General features: G+C 38.5%; 2 protein-coding genes across 2 annotated transcripts in view; one reads left to right on the top strand and one right to left on the bottom strand.

Moving 5' to 3' along the window:
• The window catches only part of TBPL1 (TATA-box binding protein like 1), a 35680-nt gene extending 26425 nt beyond the window's left edge, over nt 1–9255 (top strand). Inside the window, exons 2-7 of the mRNA XM_028125334.2 lie at nt 106–284; nt 2474–2556; nt 2721–2784; nt 4693–4796; nt 4896–4990; nt 6989–9255. Of these exons, the coding sequence (XP_027981135.1) occupies nt 150–284; nt 2474–2556; nt 2721–2784; nt 4693–4796; nt 4896–4990; nt 6989–7068 (561 nt within the window). The 5' untranslated portion in view covers nt 106–149 and the 3' untranslated portion in view covers nt 7069–9255. The remainder of the gene's footprint in view (nt 1–105; nt 285–2473; nt 2557–2720; nt 2785–4692; nt 4797–4895; nt 4991–6988) is intronic.
• A 3-nt stretch (nt 9256–9258) lies between these two features.
• Nucleotides 9259–18440, bottom strand: part of SLC2A12 (solute carrier family 2 member 12) — a 54221-nt gene continuing 45039 nt past the window's right edge. Inside the window, exon 5 of the mRNA XM_028125332.2 lies at nt 9259–11447. Within this exon, the coding sequence (XP_027981133.2) occupies nt 11294–11447 (154 nt within the window). The 3' untranslated portion in view covers nt 9259–11293. The remainder of the gene's footprint in view (nt 11448–18440) is intronic.

The following is an 18440-nucleotide window of genomic DNA, read 5'->3' as shown; positions in this document are numbered from 1 at the left end:
TTTAAAAAATAAATAATGTAATTCATTTCTTGTATTTTAATTTTTAGGACTATTTGTGAAAAATAAATTAACAGAATATTTACTTTTTTTTGTTTTATTTCTCAGGATGTGATCTTCGTGGTGGGAAGCTAAGTTTTTAAACTACCCCAATGGATGCAGACAGTGATGTTGCATTGGACATTCTAATTACAAATGTAGTCTGTGTTTTTAGAACAAGATGCCATTTGAACTTAAGGAAGATTGCTTTGGAGGGAGCAAATGTAATTTATAAGCGTGATGTTGGAGTAAGTATCTTAATTTTGGTATGTGTGCTATATAGACTAATTTTATAGTGCTGTGAATCATATTCTAAAACATATTCTCTATACAGATAGTTTATGAACACCTTACCATGTACCAGTTGTACTGAATACAACATTGAGCCTTGTAGAAGCGGCCCCTCCTCCCATGAAGTGTCAGCTTTTGGATGTTCCCTGTCTCCAGGTCTTAGCAAAGAATTCACAGGCTACTAGAATTTTACTGTTCTCTCAATTTCTTTTAAATGAAGAAGGGGACATTTATATGTGGCGTATACTTATTCAAATATAATTTTTTAAGGGCTCCTGGGTGGCACAGTTGGTTAAGTGTTAGAGTCTTGGTTTTGGCTCAGGTCCTGGGCTCAAGTCGTGAGATCAAGCCCTGTGTCAGGCTGTGCTCTCAACGCGGAGACTGCTTAAGTACCTCTCTCCCTCTAGCCCTCCCTCCACTCTCACTTTCTTTTTCTCAAATAAATCTTTAAAAATATATAGTTACATGAATGATGTATGATATGAATGATGCCCTAATATATATGTTGTGATTTTTGTAGTATATTTTAATACCCCTCTTTATTTAGCCAAAATTGTTGGTATTCTTTAGTAACAAATTGCTCAAAATAATATGGTTCATATCCTAACCCAGACACTATATATTTCAGTTTTTGTTAGACCTGTAATATTTAAAATAAAAGCATTGATAACTTGCTTTTAACCTTAATGCGATTAACATTACAAATGACAATGTGTGTTCACTGGCTTTTATAAACCAAATGATATTGAAATATATATCTTACACACTTACCATGAAAATTATGAATGTATATGAAGGCTCTAGCTCTAAAAATTAGGTGCCAGTATATCTCAGTAAATTATCATTAGCTCTTAGTACCAGAAACTAAGTTAAGATGAATTAAATTCAATTAAAAATTGCAGTGACCCACAATTAAAGATTTTCAAGTTCATCAGTAATGCCATCGTCACCTAAATAAAGGAAAAAGATATCTGCTAAGAAGGTTAGAGAGTGAAATGCCTAATACTGCTTTGGAACTTAGCATGCCATGTGACAGGGAAGTGATTTTTCATAGAAGGTTAATTGAAGAAGCTGAATTGATGGATAAGGTGGTGGTGAAAGACAATTAAATGCAGAATAAACTCTGTTTCTCAGCCCCTTGTGTATGAAATTTTATAATATCTTTTAGTTCAAGTTTAATTTGGCTCGTTGTTAAATTTTATCCTTCCAGCTTTTTAGTTTGATAATGTGACATATGACAGAGAAAGGGTGAAACTCCAAAAGTAACAGAAGTTTTAAGGAGACGTCCAGTTCATTTATATGTTACAGTATTCAGTAAACATTTATCTCTTATGCATAATGGGCATATAATATTTTCCATAAATGAAAAATTGCAATGAAAATTTAAATTCACACTGTTCTCTTGGACCTTAGTCCTTGACTGATTTATGCTCACTCTGTAGATAATTTCATTCAAACCCACAACCTTAAATGCCTTTCATATCTAAGGAATCTAAAATTACATCTCCAGGTCCAACATTTGTCCTGCACTTAAGATTTGTATATTGAACTTGAATATGTAGTAGGCATCTCAATTGTAAGATACAATATAATGATGAGTACCATGAAGCAGAATAAAGCAAGGTAGGAGGTTGGGGAGCAATGCGGAGATGGGTGCTTTGGTGGAGTGGTCAGGGAAGGCCTCTCTATCTGACATCTGGTGAGAGAAAGAAAGTGAGAATATCGAAGGAAGAGTATTCCAGATGAAAATAGTAACAATTACTGCAAAACTCCTGAGGTTTGAATAAGTTTGGCATCTTTAAGGATCCATGCAAATTGCAAATTCCAGTTATGTGACTAGGGTGGAATGAGAGTTAAAAAGTTTGCATGCTTGTAGCACATTGATTTCAAGTATATAGTAAGACGTTTATACAGACCTTGTATTTTTAATTAATTAAATGTCCTTTTGAATTAATATGTTCTTTGTGTTCAGTATGGTTCTTGATTTCAGAATGGATGATTTGGAGAACAGCTATTTATTTCAGTCTTGGGTAAGCGTTGAGTAGTAGTTACACTTTTATTAAAATGGCCACATGGAGCAGAATCATAAGTGAAAATTAACACTTAATATATAACCACGTTTTTGTTTTATTTTGTTCTTTTGCAGAAAGTATTAATGAAGCTTAGAAAACCTAGAATTACAGCTACAATTTGGTCCTCAGGAAAAATTATTTGCACTGGAGCAACAAGGTAAATTTTACTTGAATTTTTTACTTGAATTTTTAAATTTTTCCTTCGTGGAAAGGACATTTTCCTAGACTTAAAACAAAATCATGTGTACAATTTGTTATGTTTGTCAGTATAAAATTCATTTCCTGTGTAACTGATAATCTTTTCTTTCCTTAAAACCATAGTGAAGAAGAAGCTAAATTTGGTGCCAGACGTTTAGCCCGCAGTCTGCAGAAACTAGGTTTTCAGGTAACATTTTCAAAAAACATCCAAACTACAAATATTATGGGATTTAATTTATAAAGTTAAACTTTTTAATTTGATAGACTAAAGAAATCACACAGAGGGGTGCCTGGGTGGCTCAGTCAGTTAAGTGTCTGACTTTAGCTCAGGTCATGATCTCAGGGTCCTGGGATTGAGCCCTGCCTCGGGGCTCCCTGCTCAAGGGGGGCCTGCTTCTCCCTCTCCCTCTGCCACTCCCCTGTTTGTGCACAGTCTCGCTCTCCCTCTCTCTCTAATAAATAAATAAAATCTTTAAGGAAAAAAAAAAGAAATCACACAGATACTCTTCTCATGATTGGCCTTTTTCTTATTGTCCTTCAGTACAAAAATTTAGTAGCAAACTCTTACTCATGTGAGTACCTGTAAAGGATCTTGGCATTTTCACTAACCCCTTGCTCACTGAGAGACTTGTTGCCTTACAAGTGAACTGCCTTTTCAACTCTTTTAGGCTGTTCAGTTCTCACCAAAAAAATCTTGTTTTTGATCATCTCAAGAGTGGTATGTCGGGATGATGAGTAGAGAGTAGGGCCATATGTTTGAAAAGTTAAAGTGTATTTGTTTTTATAGATAGCTATCACATAAATTATAAAGAAGAAAAAAGAACTACAGTGGAACTTCCACAGATCTATGCATTTAATGGCTAAGATTAAACAGTGTTCCTACGTATTACGGTTAGCGAGAACATTACTCTTATAATAGGGAATTGTGATTATTTAAAATATGCCGAACTGGGCGCCTGGGTGGCTCGGTTGGTTGGGCGACTGCCTTCGGCTCGGGTCATGATCCTGGAGTCCTGGGATCGAGTCCCACATCGGGCTCCCTGCCCAGCGGGGAGTCTGCTTCTCCCTCTGACCCTCTTCCCTCTCGTGCTCTCTATCTCTCATTCTCTCTCTCAAATAAATAAATAAAATCTTTAAAAAAATAAAATAAAATAAAATATGCCGAACTTACGTAATCTGTGCTTTAGCAATAACTACACTGTGTTGTAAGTTGAAAAGAATTCACATGACTAACTAATACCAACTATACACCAGTGTATAAGGACTCAGAAAAGGCTGCATTCTGTAAAATCAATCAGATGTATTAAAAATGACATAAATCAAAACAAAATGCACATTGTATAAAAAGGGACATTTGTAAGATTGGCTTGCTGTGTCAAAGCCGTGGTTTGGTCCACAAAAAGTACACACTGGTTGGTGCGCTCTCACATGTAAAGTGACTGTCACTGGCAGGTTTTATCAAATATAATTTTATGGAGGCATTAATTTGAGTAAAATTAGTACATATTTCGGATTTGTTACATCATTTGCAAATGATGAGTAAATGAAAGAAAGATAAAGATGAGCTGTGGTCCCCAAAGAGGTGGGTCCGGGCTGTATGGAATTTGAATGAGCAGTGTTGGAAAGTTGAGTTTCTTTCTGACCTCTTCAGTCTTCCCTGAGGTGGAAGGTGCTAGAAAGGCATGGAAGTGCTGGTGGGTAGGGGGAGGGTTGGTGCTTGAGGAAAGTGGCAATATTGAGAGTCTTGACTGATGGTGGTGCCACTTTGGGACAGTTTTGTGACTTTCATCAACTGCCTTGTGCAAGTACTCAGCTGGAGAACAGTTAATCCAGAATTGTGGTTTTACTGGGAACATTTCAAAGCATAATAAGATACAGTCATTCAAGTTATTGGTAGGAGTGGCTGAAGTTACTTTTCAGCCTTGGAGCTTCTTGTCTTAGCAAAACATTGGAAGTGTTGAAAAAATCCCAGTTAAAAACAGTTTTCTCACCTTACCCCCGCAAAAGGAAAACTGATGAGCAGTTGTTTTTTTTTTCCCGATGAGTAATTTTTTTGTTTCAAAATAATTCATTGAGTTGTACTTCTTTCCTGTAGGTAATATTTACAGATTTTAAGGTCGTTAACGTTTTGGCAGTGTGTAACATGCCATTTGAAATCCGTTTGCCAGAATTCACAAAGAACAATAGACCTCATGCCAGGTAAGTCTTTGAAGAATCAAGACAACTTACCAAATTTGTAATTACTTGTCAACCTGTAAATATTTATATTAATTGTGATTTTTTTTTTTTTTGGTATAGTTACGAACCTGAACTTCATCCTGCTGTGTGCTATCGGATAAAATCTCTAAGAGCTACATTACAGATTTTTTCAACAGGAAGTATCACAGTAACAGGTATTTTATGATATTGGAACCAAGCTTATGGTCAATTATGGTTTGAATGAGGTGCCTATATCAAACTGGAAATAATGTCTCATTTGCCCCCGTTAGTCACTTCTACTCCTCAAGGGGAAACAGTCTCCTGACTTTTAACACTGTAGTTTAGTTTTCTCTACTTTTATATACTATTTTAAAATATTATATATGCTATTTTAGATCTGTCTTCTTTCACTCATTATTATCTTAGTGTGAGATTCATCCATATTATTCCATGTAGTTGTAGATCAGTCATTCTTATTGCTGTATAGTATCCAGCATGTGAATTATACTGTCCATAAGCATTTGGGTAGTTTCCAGTTTGGACCTGTTAAGAATATTCTAGTATATATTTTCATTGTATGGTATTTCTTTAATTTATGATGTCTTGCATTTAAAATATTCAAGAGGAACCCATTTTATAAACTTCATGGAGAAGAGGTTTTATATAAGTAAAATAGGCAAATATCATTGGTACTTATCTGTCATGTCTTATGTGTATTTTGTTCTATAACTTTTGAGTCGTAAGTATTTAGAAGGGGTGGTTTCAAGCAACTAGGCATAGAGAACATTAGCACACAGGATGGCTTTAAAGGTACTGTATTTATAAATGGTACAGAAACATCACTTGGGATCCAATCTTCAGCTAAATTGAGTTCAGAAGAATTTCTTTGGTGTTCTTGAATTTTTCTTTGTATTCCTTCAGTCCTTAGAGGAAAATACACATTATTGACACCTTTAGACTCTCAACAAGTAAACCTAGTTTTGACTCATCCTGTGGGTTTTCACATCTTCCTTGGAGACTTTTAAAGCCTACTGCCAGCGTCATGCCTGAATCTTAAAGTGGAGGGATGGTGAACAGACCCATTTGTTCCCTTCTTTCAACTTTCTCTTTCTACATTTTGGAGCCCAGACTTCTGAGAAGCCCCAAAGTCTATTGATCCATAGGTCCCTACTAAGTATAGAGTTTACAGTGCATAGGTAAAATCTATATTTACTGAGTTAATAGATAGTTAAACAACATAAAAACAGGCCGAGGATAATTGGGTTAATTAGTATGCATTATATATTTACATCTGGAACATGCTATGAAATGTTAACAATTCAGTGAACAGATACTGAGTGGTTCCCATAGGCAAGCACTGTCCTGTGTGGGGGAGGGGAGGGTAATCAGGAAGGAGCAGACCCAGATGACACGTGGTCAGTACCTTCAGAGTTCACAGTGGGTTCAATATGTACGTTTTCAGCATCTTTCAAAAGAATTAAGAATTTTGAAAAGTTTTATGAAAATATTTTCATCATCTCTTTTTATGTTTCTTTTTAGCTATTTAAATGGAGATTACATTTTTAAAAAGTTATTCCAAGCATTATATGGATTAATTCACATATACTGTCACCCCCTTCCCGCATGTGTGTTTCCCTATTTACTGAGTAAGCTGTGAGGATGAATGGCCAGATTAATATTAAACATGTGGCAGGTAGTGAGTACTAGTAAATCTGTGAGGGGTTTTTAGACCACTTAGTTAATAACCGCTCTCCAGTTTCCCAGTACTTTGGAAGCAGCTTTGTTTTACTTTACTGGGTTCCTCAGTACTCCTATGAGCATCAGTGGTAGCCTAACCAAAAGCCAGGTTACAGTGACCAAAAGGATAGTGACCAAAATGTCTAGTCCCGTTTATCATTTCTTCCTTTAATCAGCATCTAACAGCGCTGTTAGATGTGATTTTTATATAAACTGTCTTCACACTGCCCTAAACCAAGGTGAATAATAGCATTTTGTGTTTCACATTTCCTTGAATTGTTCAGAAAAAATTTTACTCTCTTGGTTTTATTATGACTGTATAATTATGTAAAGTGTAGATCTTTTTTTTAAACAATTAATCTGATAGTCTAAACCATGTGAATGTTTTCAATGCTGGGAAATGCACGTTCCTAGCGCTCGTCTCATGAGGCCTTTCTCCGTTGTGCTTGTTACAGGGCCCAACGTAAAGGCTGTTGCTACCGCTGTGGAACAAATTTACCCATTTGTGTTTGAAAGCAGGAAAGAAATTTTATAATTCATCACGTAATTGGTTAGAATCCCTAACTGAGCACCTTTTAAAACCTGCTGCACATTGGACTCAAAACAAAAGGAAAACTGGACCAACATTAATTGAGGAAACAGACTCTTTTATTCATTCACGGCTACAGTGTAAGCTCCAGGCCCTTTGGATTTTATTTCAAACCTTGCTGTAATATAAAAAGGAAGTTTACAAGACATGACATTGCTGCTTTTACAAAAGGACATTCTATTTATTTTCGCAGTAATTCTCATGTCCCCGTAAGCAGAGCTGTCACAGTGTGCACTACCTTAAATTGTTTCATTATTGTCATTATTTCTTCCCAGTTTGAGCTAATGTGTTTTATTTGTGAATAGTCTTTTACATTTTTGTATGCTGAATATGGGCACCAAAGAACCTGTAAAAGTTATCTTTTTCAATTGAATGTGCACAAATAAAAGTTTGGAAAAGATCTCTCTTCATATCCATTCTGTAACTTTTATTCCCCATTTTCTATTTTAACAAAAATTGTATTCATAATTCTTTTTTCTTTTTAATCTATGCAAGCTTAGACTTTTGCTAAAGTGTGTTGGCTTCTTTTTGAAGTGTATTTTGTAAATATATATGCCACATGTGTATAGTATCTTTTACTGCTCTGTTACCAAATATTAAATAGGAATTTTTTTCTTGCAGATTAGAAATAAAAGTATGTATATAAACTCTAGGGAGCGAACCGGAGTAGAACTTTATAGATTAAGCATAATGTTTTATGTTGCTAATTTAATATGATAGAAAATGTTAAATATCTTTTACAAGTTACGAAGTAGTTTTAAAAAGCGAAACCTCTTACCTACAAGATGGATAGGAGAAAGAAGCTGTGATGGGTTGTACCTCATATGGACTTTTGTTGTTCTGGTAAGACTCACCTCTAGTTGTAGGAAAGTAGTAATCTTAGGTTGGTGCTGAAGGCTCTACTAAGAGTCTTGTCAGAAGTTGATACATTGTGCTGTTTTAACAAGAAGTGCCCACAAGCTGCCTCTGTGCCACAGTATAATTATAATATAGTTCAACTTGAACTTGAAAGCCATTTTGCAAGATACGTCTTTCCCCTTGCTGTGTCTTATTTAATGGAGCTGAAGAGTGACTATTCAGTATTTGGGATTGCTCCTCTTATAAGGTTACAATAAATATGCATTTGTGAAACATTAGCCCTTCCGGCTCACCCAAGAGCCCTGGGGGTAGTGCACGATCAGGCTGCACCTGTGTCTACCACTTGGGATTAGGAGGTTAGAACCAACAGTAATTTCACTTAGAAATAAAGCTGAGTGGAGAGTCCAATTAGCTTCCTAGTAGTAACTTAATAGAGACAATATTCCAACACAATCTTCCACTAAAACCTGAATTTTCAAAATGTTTTGAAAGTTTCATGAAAAATTGCAATGTCTTGTCCTCCGTGTTCTAGTTCATTTTCCTTACCATATTTATAAAGTCTTCCAAACCTAGCTTACATACTGCACTGAACAACATACATTATTTTATATATATTTTTATCTTCTTTTCTCTCGATGCCTTCCCCTACTGTGCCTCTCACTCTTAAATCGGGGGGCAAAGGCTAGCTTTTATATTTTCTTTCTTGTGAAAGACTTAATTTTATTTTCAAACTTCTCTTATTCTCTCTCTCTCTTTTTTTTTTCTTTTACATTGTGTTTATTTGCTTCATTTTAAGATCCAGCAGTATAGGGTAAACCTCATAAAATATAGAGGATACAATTTGGTGAAGAAGTCACAGGTTCTGTGAGACTATTTTTAAAAATTGAGATTTTCCACTTAGCTTTAATCAACAGTAATAAGTGATCTGTTTTGTAAATGTTCACAAAAAAAAAAGAAATATAGAAAAGGCGGAAAACACGATTATATGGCCAAGGTGCAGATCCAGATGTTGTAATATTTTCAGTATTCAAGTGACTTGAAAAGTAGGTAGATCAGTAGCTCATCAAAACGCTTTCTCAGAAAACAGGAAGAAAGACAATCTAACCAGTTCAGGTTTCAGGGCTGCTGTGTGAGTGTCACCTGGCAAAGTGTCGTGGATAACCCACTAAACTTAATGAAGCTGGTAAGAATGAGCGTGTCTGATGTCTTCTGCTGGCTCTTCACAAGTGCTGTAAATTTTTTTATAAATAAAAACTGTGAATATATACATACAAATGATAAGTATTCCCCCTTTTTTTATTTTTGAAAATCAAAAAACTCTGGTTAGGGGTGTATTGGGTAAAAATTTGTTTGAAGACAGAATTATTTAGTTACAGACTCAGGATAATAGAAAAATACAAGCATGTTTAAGATACTGAAGTTGAAATCACTAGTGATAAACCTAAGTTTATGAACAATTTCCTACCCATTTATGATGAATGGCTAAAACAAGAAATTGCTAATGTAGATATACAGTGTTTGAACTTTGAAGGAAACATGTAACAGTTTTGTTAAATATCTTACAATCTGTGATGCTTGACAAAGAAAAAAATTCGTATCGATTACCTGTCTTGATTTTTTAAAAATCAGCTCCACATATAATTCCACTGAGGATTCATAATAAATTTCTTAAACTGATCCTCTACAGAACACACTTTTCCTTCTCCTTCCAAAATAAAACAAAAAACATGCTCTAACTTGCATAGGAAATGTGCTGTGGTAGAAGATCTCAAGTCTCTCTTCCTTGTAACTTTCCCCTGCCAATCTTTATGTAATACATTTCAGAATCAGGACTTTCAGTCATTCTCCTGAGTCTCTGCTAATACAGTTTCACTATTACTTACATAGATTTATAGTCTTTCCATTTTGTTATAGGGGAATTCCTAGATCATACACCCTTATATCAAACTGGGACAGTTTGTTAGGGGCCAATAGGAAAATTCCAGTCTAAATAACAAAGGGTTTTGGCTCTTAGGATTCTCTTTTCTTCAGGCCAATCATAATGTTTTATTCTTTTTCAAGTTAGGTTGTTCATGCTTTTAAGTTTTTGTGTGTCTCCCATAGCTTATAATAGTAATTTAATGGGTCACTACTTAAGTAGATCGAGATTCTTTATTGCAGATTTTCTGTCATCATATCCAAATTGGTAAAATACCTCACCGAGTCCTAATATTCAACTGGAGAAATACAGAAGAGAGCAATTCATTGTTGTGTGGGAAAAACCCAAGTTTCTGGTACAGTTGGTGACCTCCATTTCATCCTAGAGAAGAACATGGTGAGGGAATTGTCCTGATGTCTGAATGTCACTCACTACATCTGCAGTCATCTGAAAGTCAGCATCAGTTATAGCCCGTATGCCATAACCTGAGGTAGTGACAGTCCTGAGGAGTGTAAAGAATTGCAGGAAGCTATGGATCGCTACTAAGTCATCATGAAAGCCTTCCAAGGAGAGAGTTTTATAAGCTTGACTTAATAACTCACACCTAATTGATTAGAGATTTGGATCAATAACCTAATGACCTGACTCCTTTTCTAAGGTTTTACTAACAGGTACTACTAAATAAAAATGGTCCCAGAATTTTTAAATTGTCCTTTCTAGTCGTATTTTTTAAAATGGTTGGAAAAATGTTTACTTTTCTCAACTATTGCAGAATTGTTTCTTTTAATATTTTATACATAAAATTCATTAAAGGGCATTACACTGTAGTTCATAATTCATAAAAGCAGCTGCATAATCTTTGTACCTGTTGAACTATAGTTAGGAATTATCACTGAAATCCTAGCCAGGATCCTCTCCTAATCTAGAACATAGGTGCAATTACCCACGTTGTGTCCTGGTTCTGTTTTACAGAAGGCCCAGTGCAAGTACTGTTGTAGTGGGCAAAAAACCATAAGCTTGTGTTCAGGCCACTTCGGTGTCTGAATCATAAAGCTGCAGCCAGCCTCTGTACATACATACCTTAAGGCAAAAGTTGATCGCATTACTAGTTCATAGTTTTTCAAAGGTTGCTCTGTGAAAAAGGTGCAAAGTACTGAACCAGCCAGTATGTGTTTCACCTGGTATCCTACGCAGCGTAAGAAAGGGATCATGGGATCTTGTACCTCATTTACCTTTCGAGAGGTGAAGGTTAAGGGTGGTCTTTATAATTTCAGGGTGTCTCTAAAACTAGCTCAGCAACACTAAGGAGAAAACATGGGAGTGGCCAATATGTATTGGTACAAAGACACCCTTAGAATTGTTCTACTTTATCAACATTTCTAAGGTTTGAGGCCATTAGGTCTCTGGAGAAAGCTGCCTTGGTTGTCCCCTACCACACAGCTTTTTACACTCCAAGAGCTGCTCTTGGGGTTTTCTTTTTTGAAGCGGTTTTGGCACTAATTCCTCTTGATGATGACTCATAAAACAAATGTTGTTTTTCACATAGTTCCTGAAAGAGAAAGAAGCACTAATGAAAATGTCACCCTTAGTTTATAGTACTTGGAAAAAAAACAAAAAAGGTACAGGCTATTATTTTTTTAAATCACCCTGGGGCTTTAATGTTTTAACTAAGCCAAAAAGACATTTTTATTGCAAAGCCTGATGTATCATGAAATTCAGTATACCACCAAACTTTGGTCATTCTCACGCAAAGGGTAAGGTGGGGAGGGTGACTTCCCAGAAAAATCAAGGCATTCCTACCTGCAGAGTCCAAGGACAGAACTAATGGAGATAATGTCCCAGATCCTATTTTATTTTTCTCCTCTTCTCAAATTCTACCAGTATGCCTATATTTATGTCTGTGTAGTCTGCCTTCTGCATTACCCGCTTGCTCCTGCATTAATAAATTCTATGGATTGGGCGCCTGGGTGGCTCAGTCGTTAAGCGTCTGCCTTCGGCTCAGGTCATGATCCCAGGGTCCTGGGATCGAGCCCCACATCGGGCTCCCTGCTCCGCGGGAAGCCTGCTTCTCCCTCTCCCACTCCCGCTGCTTGTGTTCCTGCTCCCGCTGTCTCTCTCTCTCTCTGTCAAATAAATAAATAAAATCTTTAAAAAAATAAAGATAAAAAAGTCTATGGATTATTTCCATCAGCATAAAAATATGCCCTAGTATTTTAAGTTTTTTAAAAACAAAGTAAGGCCACCTTTGAACCTCTTTCAAAGATCTTTTCCTGTCATTTAATCAGTTACTTGAGTATAGACTTCTGCTTTCAAGGACGTTACCTTTTAATAAAGGAAACAAGTGTATAAGCATATAATTTCAAGTATTAAAAGTGCTATTGAGAAAAATGGAGAGGAAAGAAGAATGAAAACAGTCGGGTGGGAGGTGACTATATCACACTGCTGGCACCACTCTAAAGAGGTGACATTTGATCAGAAACTGATAAGGAGGAAACCCTGTGAAGAACTGGAAGCACTGTTTCCAGAAAAGTCAGAGCATGGCTAATACATGAACGACGAGATGAGCTTAGATTTGTGTAATTTGAACCACAGGGTGTTGAGCTGAGGAATGACATCTTAAAAAGATCAACTGCTGTATCGAGGATAGACTGGAGGGTGCAGGGGCTGGAAGACCAGTGTAGAGGTTAGTCTAGTCCAAGGAAAAGATGGTGGTTGCGACTAAGCATGGCACTAGTTGAAAGGGTCAGGTTCATGGTATGTTTTCTTAACAGATTTAACAAGATTTAGTACAGATGTGAGGTGTAGGGATTATCATGGATGAATCCTAAGCATCTGGCCTGAGAAGCCCCTCCCCACAACCCCCAGGCAGAAGGTTTCCGGAGGAATGTGTGTACATTTGGGTGAGTGGGACTGAGAATTAAGAATTCTGTGTAGGTCATGTTAAGCGAGAGATGCCTATTAGACATTCCAACCAAAGATGTTAAGTAAGCACGTTTGGAAATTTGGAAGTCAGGTAAAAGGTCAAACCCTGGAGATATACATTTGGGAGTCCTCATTTTATGGCTTATAATGCCTTTGGGATAGATCTTAAGAAGTGAATATAGATACAGATCTAAGGATTGAGCCCTGGCACTACTGTATTTAAAGGTGTAGAGGAGGGGAAGGAAGAAGCAAAGGAGACCAAGGAGTGACTAATGAGAAAGGAGGAAAAGCAGGGAAGTGTGATATTCCAGAAGACAAAGGAAAATAAGTGTTTCCTAATGATCATCTCAAAATGAATATATCTAAAACACCTCTCCATCCCTGAAACCTAGTTCTCTCTCTGGCTGCCCTATCTTACCATCCATGCAATTTCTCAGGCTAAAAATTTAAGTGTCATCCTAACTCCTTCATTGCCTTACTCTTATATCCAATTCATTCATTCATTGAATAACTTTATCTGAGATCAGTAAGCCAGTGAGGCTGATAGAGAAGTGGTCTAAGAACTAAACCTTAGGGCACAAAAACTTTAAAATAGTGGGAAGATAAGATGGAACCAGCAGAGGGTGCTGAAGGAGTGACTGGCAGGAGACAACCAGGAGGTGGTTCCCCGAAGGCAGAGCAACAAGTATTTCAGGAAGGAGGTCATGCTCACCTCAGTCCAATTCTGGGGATGATCACCACGCTAGCCATTAAGATGAGGAATGAGACTGACCACTGGGTTTAGCAATGTAGAGGTCACTGGGATGTTAGAGCAATTTCACTAGGGTTATAGCCATAAAAGTCTCATTGGAGCAGGTTCATGAGAGAATGGAGAAAGTAATTGATGACAGTGCATATTCCAGATTTTTGCTATAAATGGTAGCAGAGAAACAGCACAAGCTAAAGAGGAAAATGGAGTCAAGACCATTTCCTTTTTTTTTTAAGACGGTTGGGGGGGGGGCGGAATCACACGATTCCCATGCTGGTGAGAAGTCGAGATCCAGTAGAGAGGTAAAATGTGCATGATGCCGAGCTGAGCAGAGAAAACTGTTGGAGAATGTCCTGGAAAAGGGATGGGGAAGAGCATGAAGTGGCCTCACATAGGAATGATGGAACTAACAGAACCCAGAAGGATGATGGTGTAGTTAGATACAAACACTAATGTGTGGGTTGGTGTGTAAGGTTATGGAAGTTCCCTTCTGATTGTGTCTACTTCCTCGGTGAAGTCAGAGACAAGGTCATCAGTGGGAGTGAACAGGGCTGAGGTGGGGAGGTTTCCAGAGAGAGAAGGTGGAATGGAGCAGTCGTCTAGGAGACAAGCAGTTAATAGGTCTGGGACATATGTGACTGCCAGGCAGCACTGAAGGCCACTTGAGGTCAACGATCATGATTTTTTTTATTTATTTGAGACGAGAGAGAGAGAGAGAGAGAGAGAGAGAGAGAGAGCGAGCATGCACAAATGGGGGGAGGGGCAGAGGAAGAGGGAGAAGCAGACTCCCTGCTGAGCAGGACCCTGGGATCATGACCTGAGCCGAAGGCAGATGCTTAACCGACTGAGCCAGCCAGGCGACCCCAAGGATCATGATTTAAAGTGAGAAAAACCCAACACTGCGCTTATGTGCCTTCTCAGCCATGTTCAGCTGTGTGACTGCAGAGGCTCACTTGGCACACCTCAAAATGTAAATCAGCTCACGTCACTCCCTGCTAAAATATTTTAGTAGCTTCCCATTGCACTTAGAATGAAATCCAAGGGGCACCTGGGTGGCTCAGTCAATTAAGGTTAAGCATCCACTTTCCACTCAGGTCATGATCCAGCCTGCCTGCTCAGGGAGTTGTCTGCTTCTCCGTCTGCCCTCCCTTTGCTACGCCCCCACACCCTGCTAGTGCTCTCTCTCTCAAATAAATAAGTAAAAATCTTAAAAAAAAAAAAAAAGAAATCCAAACTTGCTGGCCTGCAGGGCTCTGCACGCTAGTCTCTACCAACTTTCTAACTAAATCTCACAGATTTCAGCCTCCTGGCCTTCTTGCTGTTCCTGGAACAGGTCAAGTGTGTTTCGGATTAGCCTTTGTGCTAGCTGTTCTCTCTGCTCCAATTCTCCTTTGCCCTCTTTGTTGGCTCCTTATTGTCACCCAGATTTTATCCTAAGTGTTACCTCTCAGAATAACCTTCTCAGATCACCTGATCAAAAGTAGCCTCGTAATCACTCCCTATCTTATCGGCATGTTTTAATTCTCGGGGCATTTTTGCTCGCTGAGTAATGTGGCTGTAGCACCTTGAACAGTGAGTGCCTGGCACATACTAGATGCTCAGTAAATATTTCTTGAACAAGTGAGTTTGGATGAAGGAAGGAAGGAATGACCACATACACTAAATTACTAGAAGTAAAAACTAACCTAAGTCTCAGAACTAAAATATTTCCAAAAATGTCAGTTTGTTCATAAACTAAGAAAAAGCATCAAAGTCACAGCTGAAATAGCAAATATGGCCAACATCCCATTTTGAATTTGTCGCTGGCAGGGCAGAAGTTCAAAATAAAATCCTTTCAAATTACATTATTGCTGAAATCTTTTCTGACCTCCAGCTGAGTCACTGTTTATTTTATAAGAAACTTAACAACCTTGGAAGAAGGCTGTTTTCTCGGGCTTGCAGAAATGGAAGTAAGAAAACCGAATGCCAAATATGAGAAAGGAAAATGTTAAGCTACATGTAATATCACCTTAGAAGTTAATTTCACATTAGAAATCGTTTCCTTTCTTCCTCCTTAGAAAGTCATTGGGATATGCAAGTCAGGACTCTCTCTTCCCCTGGTGACAAAATTGGACTCACTCTTTTCATTAACTCCTAAATTTGTGAAGACTCCCTTAACACAATCTCTGAGCTCACTTCAGCTTCTGGGTCCCAGCAAGCTCCCTTGGGCTTTCCGCAGGCCCCGCATGTACTTAGCTAGTTGGATAACTTCTCAATACCATTAGTATTTTATCTTCCTTTTTATTTTTGTCTCTGACATTTCCCTCCAGGGAACCTTGTTTAACATACCTATTCCATACATACTTTAGCCAGCTAACACGATTCAGGCTACTTACATTTCCACTTTAAAAGCCTTTGGGGGCGCCTGGGTGGCTCAGTGGTTAAGCGTCTGCCTTTGGCTCAGGTCATGGTCCCAGGGTCCTGGGATCGAGCCCCGCATCGGGCTCCCTGCTCCACGGGAAGCCTACTTCTCCCTCCCCCACTGCATCGGGCTCCTGGCTCCATAGGGAGCCTGCTTGTGCTCACTCGCTCTCTCAAATAAATAAATAAAATCTAATATATATATACATATATATATACACATATATATCCTATAGTACTACAGAAATAGGAGTCAACCAATTTTCCGAAAACAACTGTTTCCTCTCTGCCTCACAACACACACCTTAGTAGGTACCTTCACTACTGCTGGGAGTTTCACCTGCAGGATTATTCTGCGCCCTCATCTTTTATAATTCTCTGCATCAGACCTTGTATCTGCTCTTGTTCTTCAACACCCATCACCTGTCTAGGGTTGCCAGTATTTGGGCTTTTGGGTTTCCCTTACTTTCCAGTTTACGACTACAGGTTTGGATTTAAATTTGAATAACTGCATGACTCAAAAGTAACAGAAATGTGATTCCTTCAAAAACATTTCATAATTCAAAGTTACTAATTTAGACAGATTCTTTCCCCACCCCATTTCTGAATGAGTAAGTTTTGTTGCGTTTTAGATAGCCAAATCATAGGTTGCTAGGGAAGGTCTTATTCCGGGGCTCTACTAGATAGAAAGGTTGGCTTTTCTTAAGTTTTGTCCTCAAAGTTTTACTTGGTTTGCAATTTGATACATTCTGACAGCCCCATTTGAAAGATAGATCTAAAAGTTTCTTAACCTTAATTCCGAAACATTCATTCCAGTTTCAAGTTAGACTTTTTAAAAAAGAATGTGATCAGGGGTGATAACAGAGTAGGTTGTTCTTTTCGTTCAGCTCATTCATAATTGCTTTCTCCCTGCCTCAACTTTGTAGTTAGTGTTGTTCACAAGAATTTTAACAACCCTTTGTTTTTAAAGGAATTTCACTCCCCCAGCTAATAAACAGGTAGTTAAAAAGTGCATGTGCACAAGGAGGACCTACCATAAGGCCAATGACACTGTAGCCTGGGGCCCCTCACTTCACAGGCTCTTCCAAGACCCACGCAGTCACATCTAATTTTGTATTCATAATTTGCGGGGTTTTTTTCTTAAACAGGGCCTTCAAAAGCTTAGGCTCCACAAAATGTGGATCTGCCCTGGCTTACATAGGCACTTACTACTCACTGATGTGCTGAGGACCAGCTTCCAAAGTACACTGGTCTTTCCTCCCTTCCACTCACATGTCCTATAGGCACCTCACAGTCAGTATACGCAACCTGAACTCGGTGTGGTCCCTGAGCCCCCACCAGACTCCGGCCTCCCAAGCCTGCTCTTCCTCCTCCTCATCTTACTTCAGTGGCTGTCCCCATTGTATATGGGGTCAGTTATCTAGGCTCGGGGAAGATCCCAATTTTCTCTTTTTCCTCAACTGTCTTTTCCAATCCAGCTCTGAGTCTTTGCATTCCATCTCTGAACGCCATTCAGCTCCATAGTTTTCTATCCAGTTTCTTCAGCAAACTCCCTCTGGTCTCCCTCATTCAGCAGCCCCCCTTCCAATCTCTATATTTTGCCAGAGTCCTCCTTTAAAAATTGGGTAACTCTCCCCCCCCGCCCTGTTGTTTTAAACGTACCCCACTGCCTTCAGCATAAAACCCGAACTCTTTACGAAGACGGACGAGACCCTTCCCGACTGCTCTCTACCCTGCACTCTGGACTCATCTCTCGATCCCCAACCCAGAACCCGTCTTCTTCAGACCCCACCAGTGAGTATACTGGCCTCTGCGTGTGATTCTCCTCCGACATCCACATATTCCTCTTTGCCCAGATCATTCCTTCAGGATTCTGCTTTGGTATTATCTCTTTCAGGAAGATTTTATAAATGACATCCTCCAATATATGTGATTTTCCTCTGTGCTTGCCAACAACGGTAAATATTTGCAGTGGTCTGTTTTCTTGCCTGCCTCCTGAAGGAAAGAGGCTAGTGACTCCTCGTCACCTACAGCCTCAGTTCTTTCCTAGCACAGTGCCTGGTGCCTAGTAGATGGTCAAAAAAGAATTGAATAGATAACATCTGAAGTGGTGGGGAAGGGAGTGGTGTGGAAAAGCCAGAATATCTCACTTACCTGCCCACATATCTCTTCCTCCGCCCCTTGCAAAGGCTGTATTAGACTGTAGATTAACTCACATCCTATGACCCACGGATCAAAGCGTGTTGTGCTTTACACCATTATCCATGATCTAATCCCCCCCCACACACAATGAATTCAGCATTGGCCTCATTCACAAGTTATCAAACTGTGCACTGAATACTTTTTGATCATCTGCTAGGAATCAATATTAAGCTAGACACTGTATAGAGAGGTTCCATAGGAAGGATAATGGGCAGAGACCATTCCTGGAAACCAAAATGTTATAACTTAGTTAAGGAGGTGAAACCACTA

Source organism: Eumetopias jubatus, unplaced genomic scaffold, assembly GCF_037043125.1.
Source record: "Eumetopias jubatus isolate StellerSeaLion01/CBP00866 unplaced genomic scaffold, mEumJub1_p1.0 scaffold_6, whole genome shotgun sequence".
Taxonomy (NCBI): Eukaryota; Metazoa; Chordata; class Mammalia; order Carnivora; family Otariidae; genus Eumetopias; species Eumetopias jubatus.
The sequence above is the reverse complement of the archived record's forward strand: the minus strand, read 5'-3'. Positions and strand labels throughout refer to the sequence as shown.